Here is a 9,648-nt window from a genome sequence, read left to right as displayed (position 1 = left end):
AAGAAGAAGCCAGACTTAAATCAGAGAAAGTCATATCTAAATCTGAAGCTTCTGGTAAAAAATCACTTCCAAAACTTAAAGGCATTGTGATCAAAGAAAGGACACATACTGAAGCAACATTGGCCAGATCACAACCACAGATAGATCCAAGATCCAAGGGTAAAGAAAAGGTTGGTGAACCTATCAAGGCTTATGTACCTCCTGAGGAAGAAGAAATTGCTGATGAAAAAGATGATCTTGCTATGACTTCAAGAAAAGTTCTTAAAACAACCTCTGACATGGCTCAAGTTGTTCAGAGTCAAGAAATTGTAAGTTCTGATATTCAGAAGAAGCAAGTAACCTCTGACAGAGCTCAAGTTAACTTGATATCAGAAAATAGATCAAAGACACTCCTACCAGGATTCACTAAAGCAAAACAGACTCAATCTTTGAAGACTACTGCAAGTGGTTTTGAAGCAAGAGTAGTTACTGGAAAGGAAGCTAGAGATAAAACTGGATTGGGAAGTGCTGATGAAAGAAGAGTACACAACACTACCAATGATCCAACTTCCTTGAGTGAACCAGGTATTGGAGCAACTCCTGAGAGATTGAATCAACTGGAATCTGTACAGATAGTTTACCATACCTACTTGAAAGAATACATCATGTTGTATTTCATGACAGATGGTAGGGTTTATCATATAAGACAAAATGTCATTCCTTTGAAGTATTTTGAAGAATTGGAGCATGTACTTTTCTTACTTCAAGTGGATGACAGAATAACAAAGACTGCTGCAAACTACTTAAAAGAACAGATTCAGAGACAGAAAAGGCTTTATTCTGTTAAGTCTGACAGCATATATGTTCCAAAGTACAGAGATCACAATGGTGATATTGTTGATATGAAGCCTAATATTGCATAGATCAGAACGTATCTTGGTATTAAGGGACTTGAATTCAATCTTGAGTCTGACAAAGCTTATGTCATAAGACTAGATCAGGAGTTGAGAAAAGCAAAGATTAATGATCTCAGAGCTGCAATCTTTCAAACTGGTGAAGATACTGCAGAGCTTAAAGGTGTTAAAAGGAGAATGATTGATGAACTAAGATATGCTGAGAAATGTTTGTTGAAGAACTATCTCAGAACAACTCCTGACATCAGAGAGATCAGAAAATGAAGAAGCCAAGTCGAAGATCTACAACTGCTTAAATTCTGATATTTATACAGATTGAAGTTGTTATCAGAAGCTGAAATTGGTAAAAACTTTAAGGACTGTAAGTTGTAGTTATCTAGTCTATTTCTCATGCATTTGTACTTAATATTTTTGACATCATCAAATATCTGTTAAACTTGTATATTTTGTTAATTTACAAGTTGGGGGAGATTGTTAGATATATTTGATAATGTCATGGCTAATATGTTTTATGTTTAGCTTTCAGATCTTACGTGAACAGGATAAATCAGTACTTAACTGTTGATCAGTACTTATACTGGAAGTCAGGACTTAAGGATATCAGTACTTATATTATCAGGAGATAATCATCAGAAGATAGATATCAGAACTTAAGTGCTGAAGAACAATCAGATAAGGACAGTAGCTGATTAAAGGAAAGAAGATCGAGATAAACATAAGAAGAGATATGCATGAAGAAGGAATTCCGTGAAGAATGGAATACTTGGAAGAAAAGATATCTGATTGATATATTTTAGGAAGCAGAATTATATTCCATATCGATTAGCGATTATCTTGTAACTGTGTAGTATATAAACACAGGCATAGGGTTTACACTATATGTGTTATCATTATTAGAAAAGATTATTCATTGTAACCCTTGCAGCTCTCGTGATATTTGTTCATCACTGAGAGGTAACAGTTCCATACTGTAACAGAGTTTATTGTTTCAATAAAGTTTGTTTTCTGTTACTTAAGTTCTTAAAGTTCGATTTGAGTATACTATACACTGTATTCACCCCCTCTACAGTGTGTGTGTGACCTAACAGTTCTCTAGTAAAGAAATGACTTGTCGATATCTCCAACCTTCATGTCTTCTTGACTTGTCGATATCTCTCTGAGTTCTCTATTAGCTTTCCTGACTTCTCGATAAGTCATTCGGAGTTCTCGAATGACTTCTCTATAACACTAAATCTGTGACTTGTAGAGATCCTGACTTAGAGTATTATTATCCAAACAGATTTATTCAACTCCAAACTTCTTCAAAATTCTTCTGAGGCATGATTTTCTTGATCTTTTTCCAGATAGAATCTTTAGGCTTAATACTGTTTTAGGAAAAAGACTTCAGTCTGCTCCTTTACATTTTTACAGACTTTAAAGTGTTACAAGTACAAATACAAACTAAGATAAAAATACAACTTACTTAGGGTTAACAAATTGTCTTAGTCTTGTTAAAATACATATATGTCTTATACAACAATCTCCCCCAATTTGTGAGAAGGTTGCTTAACACAAATTCATGCATGTTAACAAGACTAACCCTAAGTTTAAGTAATATTTAAGAATATAGATAAAGATTATAGGAAACACCATTGAAGTGAAACTAATTTTTGATTACCTAAATTTTTGAGAAGCAATATTTTGATACTTCCTTCGTCCCAATTTATCAGTTCTGTTTGATTTTTTACGGTCAAATTGACACTATTTTGACCAAATATTTCATATAGTATATAATCAAATTTTTTTATAAAAATTATATTATTAGAAAGTACACATAAAATATTTTTAAAAATATATTTTTTTAATTTTTAAAAATAATTAAAAATTAATATTTAATTTACGGTCAAATTTAAATCATTTTAATTATAAAAAGTCAAACATAACGTGACGGAAGGAATATGTTTTAGAAAATCAAAATAGATAACTCGTGTTTGAGGCTGCTCTTACTTCTCCGGCTAAGAGCAACTCCAACGGCATAGAGCTGTTAGGTATATTGTCCACATGGCAGCCCAACAGTAGTGATTTAGCTATCGAGCAAAAAATAAGTCCCTCCAACGCAGTACACCTCTTAGCTATAATTTTAGCTATCGTATTTTGGTCCTTCAAATCTGTTGATTCTCATCCCATCCTCTAAATCCAGTCCACCTCATCTCCTGCTCAAAACTATCTCTCCTTCTTCCTTTTTTTGCCTTTTTTTTTCTCTTTAAATGAATTTATTAAAGTTAAAATTATTTTAATAATTTTAATAATCTACAAAATGAAATATTCATAAAACAAATAAATTCATATCGCTACCTCAAATTGAATTTAAATATAATATAAAATATATATTTTAATATTTTCATGTCACTGCCTCGAATTTTATTTAAATATAATATAAAATATATATTTTAATATTTAACTAATAATTAATACCATTATGTACATATTTAAAATATGATGATTAAAATAACTATTCATTATTATTACTCATTATTTCATAAGTTACAAGTTTGATTTTGTGTATAAGTTACACAATCCTACTTATTCAGTAGATTGAATTCAATGTATCAGTAAATTGAATTCAATCTACCAGCAAATTAAATATTTAACTCATACCACCACCATGAATCATTCGTGTGGTATTTTCCATTACAACTGAATATTTTAGAGATGTGAATGAATTTGAGTTTGTCTTTGGTTTGTACTTTTTTATTCTGAATTATGATATTTATAACCATAAAAATATGACCGTTGTAATGTAGTTGTTGGAATATGACCGTTGTAATATGGTCGTTGTAATATGACCGTTGAAATATAACCGTTTGAATTTGAAAATAATATTAAAATACTGTTTTTGAAATATAGCTAACTATTATAGCTAACACCATTGGAGCACAACACCTTACAGGTTCAGCAAATTTTAGCTAACCATTATTTTAGAATATTTTAGCTAACCATTATAACTATTCCCGTTGGAGATGCTCTAACCCATCCTCCCTTTAAACTGGGGCCAAAGTCAAACCTTCTTTTACATTTTTACCCCTCCTTATCTCTCTCCTCATCTCTCTCTCAATCTCGTATTAAACTCTTCTTCTTACATAACTCACCTTACTTGTTCCTCGTAAATATAAACTCCTCATTCTCTCTATCTTTCTCTCTCCACAAAATCTACACTTCCTCTCTCTATATCTACGCATACTATAAAAAAACAACTGCATCCTATCGGTGACCGTGTAACTAAATTCAAAGAACAAGTATTTGGAGATCTGTTCTCTCCTCTGGAATGTCGTTCCTTTAACATTTCAAAACCATTCTCATTTCATTATATATATGCAGTTTGTTTGTGTGTAATTGTTTCTCTCTCTAGAAATTAATATTAGACGATGTCTAGCAAATGGAGGAAAGCCAAAATGGCGTTAGGGTTAAACTCGTGTTTGTATGTTCCCAAGACGTTAGATGACGCTCCTCCGGCCGCCGGAACTAGATTTTCCGACGTTCCTTCTCTGTCACCGACGGTTTCTCAACGGCCTCGAACACCGACCACTCCTACTCCGTCTTCTTCTGGCCTTCGCTTGCCTAAACATACCACCAAATCATCAAAGGTTCGTTTATACACACATACATATATATACATATCATATTTGCATGAATTGTTTTATGTATTGAGTAATTTTATGTGCCAATTTAGGGTTAGGTTTTTCTTTTATTTTCTGTATTCTTTTGTGATCAATTTAAATTTTGCTGGGTCTTGAGAACACTTGTTTTGTAATTTAAAGGGAAAACTGCCCCTAATTACTGCACTTAGTGGAGTTAGACGAGTAGTGTATTTTAATGATATAATTAATAATTTATAGTAGAGTTGCGTAATTACATATGTAGTCCTGGTGCATTTCCATTAAAAACCATTAGTACTACCTAATTAGGAGCATCAAGCTCGTTTTTAAATTACTTTTACAATTGCAAAACAATTATTTTCACTAGGAGCATCAAGCTCATTTTTAAATTACTTTTACAATTGCAAAACAATTATTTTCACTAGGAGCATCAAGCTCATTTTTAAATTACTTTTACAATTGCAAAACAATTATTTTCACTATTCTTACGTTAAAACTGTTCTCCACCGAGTAGGATTTAATACAGATATATATATATATATATATATATTAAGAGGTGAGATTTTGTTTGTTTGTGGAAATCTAGGGTTTGAATATGTGAACTATGTTGATTTTTACCTTTGTTTAATTGTTGTGGGCTGTGTGTTAAACACTTAAACTATGTAGTAAACTAATATTAGTTGATTCTTAAGATCTTGTTGGGTACAAGAGTTTATATAGGTAGACTGTGGGTTCACGTGATAGATATGCAAATGTATAGATAGATTTATAATGGAAGTTGAGAGAGATGGGTAATTGTTAATGTGTTGTAGTTTTCAACTAGCTCACTGTGGTTTTTGTGGAGAGAAAAAGTGCAACTAGAGAGGAGGTGTGTAGGACCATTTGCCTTTGGGGCTTTGGCCTTATTATAAAAAAACAACTATTTCAAAGAAAGTGCCTTGTATAGTCAGCAACTGCACAGTTTAACATACATATAGCCAATCAATCTTTTCTTGTCTTCACTCCTCTTTTGATAATTCAAAAGCTTGGGCCTTGGATGATTGTAATTGGAGATTTATCAAAGTAAAGAAGGGAGTTGAAAATCAGTGGGGAAATTTATGGAAACTAATTATATGTTGTAATTCTTTTGAGAATGTTTCTTTGATCAGTTTCTTTTTTGTGCCTTAAAAGCTTCATTACTGGGTTGGGTGGTTGCTTGATTAATCTTACTTTTGTTAAAAGTTCCCTTGTTGGGTTGTACTGTTACTAGCAAATTCTTTAGTTTGCTTTGACTATGCAAGTGACTTTATTTATGGTTAAAACTATGTGAATTCTACTTGTAGTTTTTTTTTATTACCCTATTTCTTTATAGATGATTTGGCCATTTTATCAATGAGAAGGTGGTGGTACCATTTCTTGAAGTCTCAAGTGGACCTTGCACCACATGGTACTGGCCATTGAAGCACTCAAGTAACAGTTAAATAATATGCCTTTCTGCAGACACAGGGGTCTGTCCTTGTACTGTGGTTATGTTTGATATTAAAGGCAATCTAGTAGAGGAGCATTTATCTGACAAAATATGTGACATGTGAATGGTGATTTCTAGTTTAAAGTTTGGTGCTGTTGTTTAAATATTCTTTCATCTAACTTGGTTATTGGAATTAGTTGGATCAAGTGATTTTAATATATAATTCTTTAAAACCAAAGATAATGAATTACAATGATCATATCAATATTAAAGTTCTTAGGGTTTTTGTACTATCAAATATTGAAAGTTGTTTTATTATTGTATCTGAGATCGACTCAGAATTGTTGTGCTGCTGCCCTACTGTATATCCTTGCTAATAAGGAATTAATTTAGTATTTAATTTAAGTAATCAATTGATCTCCGACATCGATCTAGGTCAGACGCTTGCAAAATGTAAACTATTTATTGTCTGTAAGATGCATTTCCTGTTATCTTTAATGGAAATATAGTCTCAATTCTCGAAGTTCAATGATCGATGATAAAATTCTTTATTTGGTTAATATCGTCTTTCAAAGTTGCACTCTTCAACTGTAATCCACTCTTCTGTTTAATCACCTTTATGATCTGCCTTTAACTTGCATATCTTTGTTTTTGCAGCCGACCTGTTCAATATGCTTGACCACCATGAAACCAGGCCAAGGACATGCCATTTTTACTGCAGAATGTTCACACTCATTCCACTTCCATTGCATTACATCTAATGTAAAACATGGAAACCAGATTTGCCCCGTTTGTCGAGCAAAATGGAAGGAAGTTCCATTCCAGAATCCTGCTTCTAATCTTTCTAGTAGACAGTCTAGAATCAGTCGTGGCATTTGGCCTCAAGATGATGGATGGATGACTGTTGTTCAAAGGCTCCCTCATCCTCGTCCGGATGCAAATCGGCATATTTCTCCACTTCGTCAAGCTCATGAACCAGGTGTATTTGATGATGATGAACGTATGGATCACCAACCTGAGGCTACTGCAAAAATGTCATCTGATAATACTTATTTTAATGACTGTTCTATTGGGGAAATAGAGATTAAGACATATTCTGAGGTTTCGTCTGTTGCAAGATCAGCATCTCATAGTAACTTTAACATATTGTTACATCTTAAAGCTCCCATTGGTAGTAAAGAGCAACAATATGGTGAAGACCAGGCTAACCCACCTTTGATTTCTCAGAACCCTCGTGCTCCAGTAGATCTTGTCACTGTGCTTGATATTAGTGGTAGCATGGCAGGTACAAAGCTTGTTTTGCTAAAACGAGCTATGGGATTTGTTATACAAAATCTAGGACCTTCTGATAGGCTTTCAGTCATTGCCTTCTCCTCCACAGCTCGTCGCCTTTTTCCTCTTCGCAGGATGACAGACACTGGAAGGCAGGAAGCCCTGCAAGCTGTTAATGCGCTTATTTCGAATGGTGGCACCAATATTGCTGAGGGGCTGAGAAAGGGTGCTAAGGTGATGACCGATCGCAAATGGAAGAGCCCAGTCAGCAGTATTATACTACTATCTGATGGACAGGACACATATACAATAACAAGTCCCCGTGCTAATTCCCGGACCGATTACCAGTCACTCCTTCCATCTTCCATGCGTCGTGGTAGTGGTGCAGGCCCTCATATTCCAGTTCATTCATTTGGTTTCGGTGCAGATCATGATGCTGTTTCAATGCACTCAATTTCTGAAGCTTCTGGTGGGACATTTTCTTTTATAGAGGCGGAGAGTGTGATTCAGGATGCTTTTGCACAATGCATTGGAGGGCTATTAAGTGTTGTGGTACAGGAACTCCAGGTGGTAGTTGATTGTGTTAATCCAAGGTTGCGTCTCAACTCAATAAAAGCTGGAAACTATACATCCACTGTAACAGCTGATGCCAGAACAGGCTTCATAGAAGTTGGAGATCTGTACGCTGAAGAAGAAAGAGACTTTCTGGTAATACTGGATATTCCAGTTGATAAATACAGTGCTGACATGACATTGGTAAAAATTAAGTGTCATTACAAAAACCCTATGACAAAAGAATTAGTGACCTTGGCAGAATCTAGGAATGTGGTTATTCAAAGGCCTGAAACAACTGGACAGCTGTCAGTATCCATGGAAGTGGACAGGCAGCGAAATAGGGTTTGTGCAGCAGAAGCAATGGCAGAAGCACGGGCAGCTGCTGAACGAGGTGATTTAACCACTGCAGTGTCTGTCCTTGAGCATTGCCGTAAACAATTGTCTGAGACGGTGTCAGCACAAGGTGGCGATAGGTTATGTGTTGCACTAGGTACTGAATTGAAAGAAATGCAAGAGAGGATGGCAAACCGTCGCGTCTACGAGTCCTCAGGAAGGGCTTATGTTCTATCAGGTTTAAGCTCACATTCATGGCAGCGAGCAACTGCAAGAGGTGATTCAATGGATAGTACAAGTCTTATGCATGCTTATCAGACTCCATCAATGGTTGACATGGTCACTCGATCCCAGACAATGTATTTTGGTAGTCCATCACCTCAATTAGCAGCAAGACCTGCTCGGTCATTTTCAACACAACCACAGCCAAGATAACAAGTAAAGCTATCTTTAAAGATAGTTAGCCTAAGAAGCTATCTGTAAAGATTTTTCTCTGAGTTCTCTGTTCACTGTCGCTTGATAACTTAAATCTCTTAGAAACTGGCCGTGGTAAAGGGGAGAAATGAGAACCTCTCCAGGCAGTTACGGAGCTACTGGAAGACTCTTGTTTTGCGCTTACTTTATATAAGGGGGTATACTTGCTTGTGTACATGAATAAGGTTAGAGGAGACTGAGAATTTACAAGGATATTATTGGCGGAGAATGGACAGACTGGTTTAGGGGTTACATTCAATATACGGGGTTGTATACAAGGAGAAGAGATGGGCTGGAAAAAACTTTTAAATTGAAAAAGGAAATGGGGTCAGGCCTTGTAATTGTGGGGGTTACAGGAGAAATACTTAAACACATAAAGGTGAGGTGATTTCTCTTGATTGTTTTCGCAAGTCTCTACTTAATGCACGTTGCACTCGTTAATACAGTATATCAGTTTTTATGATTTGTTCAACTAATTTAAGGTTTATTTACATAAGAATGTCTCGAGCTGTTTGAAGGGTGTGTATTATAACTTGCTACCTATGAATCGTTTTGCACTGCATTGTAACCATTACTCCTATCAACTTATTTCTGATGACCATGTATTCAGATTCCAACTTTCCCAACCATATTACTTAAAAGAACACGGAGTTGCTCATTCTTCATATATACTAATGATCAGCTGTCATGAAAATGGAGGGCGGAGTCAGATGATACAGATGAGCAAACACTTTGATTCTGATTTTTTTCCTGCTTGTAAAAATATAACAAACTACTTATCAATTATCATAAAATTTTAATTTTTAAAGGAGTGTGTTTTTTTAATATATTTTTTCTTTATTTATCCAGTTACTTGCTAAACTAGATTTGAGATTCAAAACAGCCAGTTAAAAGTTTCAGATTTTAACTTTTGACTTCTAACACTGCTCCCTCTGTTTGTCTTAAATTTATTTAATTGCTAACGATTTTTATAGTTTACACTAAGATAATGCAACTAATAGAAAATTGTGCATAGAATAATTAAAAAATAAGCATCTTC

General features: G+C 34.6%; 1 protein-coding gene across 3 annotated transcripts; it reads left to right on the top strand.

Moving 5' to 3' along the window:
* Positions 1 to 4,019: 4,019 nt before the first annotated feature.
* LOC141707385 (E3 ubiquitin-protein ligase WAV3-like) lies at positions 4,020 to 9,391 on the top strand. 3 transcript variants are annotated; one of them, XR_012569039.1, is made up of 3 exons: positions 4,020 to 4,516; positions 6,633 to 8,988; positions 9,220 to 9,391. XR_012569039.1 is itself a non-coding variant. In XM_074510515.1 (2 exons), exons 1-2 carry the CDS (start codon positions 4,298 to 4,300, stop codon positions 8,568 to 8,570), a joined length of 2,157 nt encoding a protein of 718 aa, XP_074366616.1. In that variant the 5' UTR covers positions 4,020 to 4,297; the 3' UTR covers positions 8,571 to 9,210. The 3 variants fall into 3 exon arrangements, 2 of the variants coding, with proteins under 2 accessions (XP_074366616.1, XP_074366618.1); XM_074510515.1 differs by lacking the exon at positions 9,220 to 9,391 and having other exon boundaries at positions 6,633 to 9,210; XM_074510517.1 differs by lacking the exons at positions 4,020 to 4,516; positions 9,220 to 9,391 and adding an exon at positions 5,368 to 6,102 and having other exon boundaries at positions 6,633 to 9,210.
* Positions 9,392 to 9,648: the final 257 nt, after the last annotated feature.

This window comes from Apium graveolens, chromosome 2 (assembly GCF_009905375.1).
Source record: "Apium graveolens cultivar Ventura chromosome 2, ASM990537v1, whole genome shotgun sequence".
Taxonomy (NCBI): Eukaryota; Viridiplantae; Streptophyta; class Magnoliopsida; order Apiales; family Apiaceae; genus Apium; species Apium graveolens.
This window is presented reverse-complemented; position numbering and strand designations above follow the sequence as displayed.

What these genes read in the sequence shown, in the direction of transcription:
- LOC141707385 (XM_074510515.1), top strand. Translation starts at nt 4,298, where the DNA reads ATGTCTAGCAAATGGAGGAAAGCCAAAATGGCGTTAGGGTTAAACTCG. An exon ending in ATACCACCAAATCATCAAAG is followed by an intron (nt 4,517 to 6,632) that starts GTTCGTTTATAC and finishes TTGTTTTTGCAG; the next exon opens with CCGACCTGTTCAATATGCTT.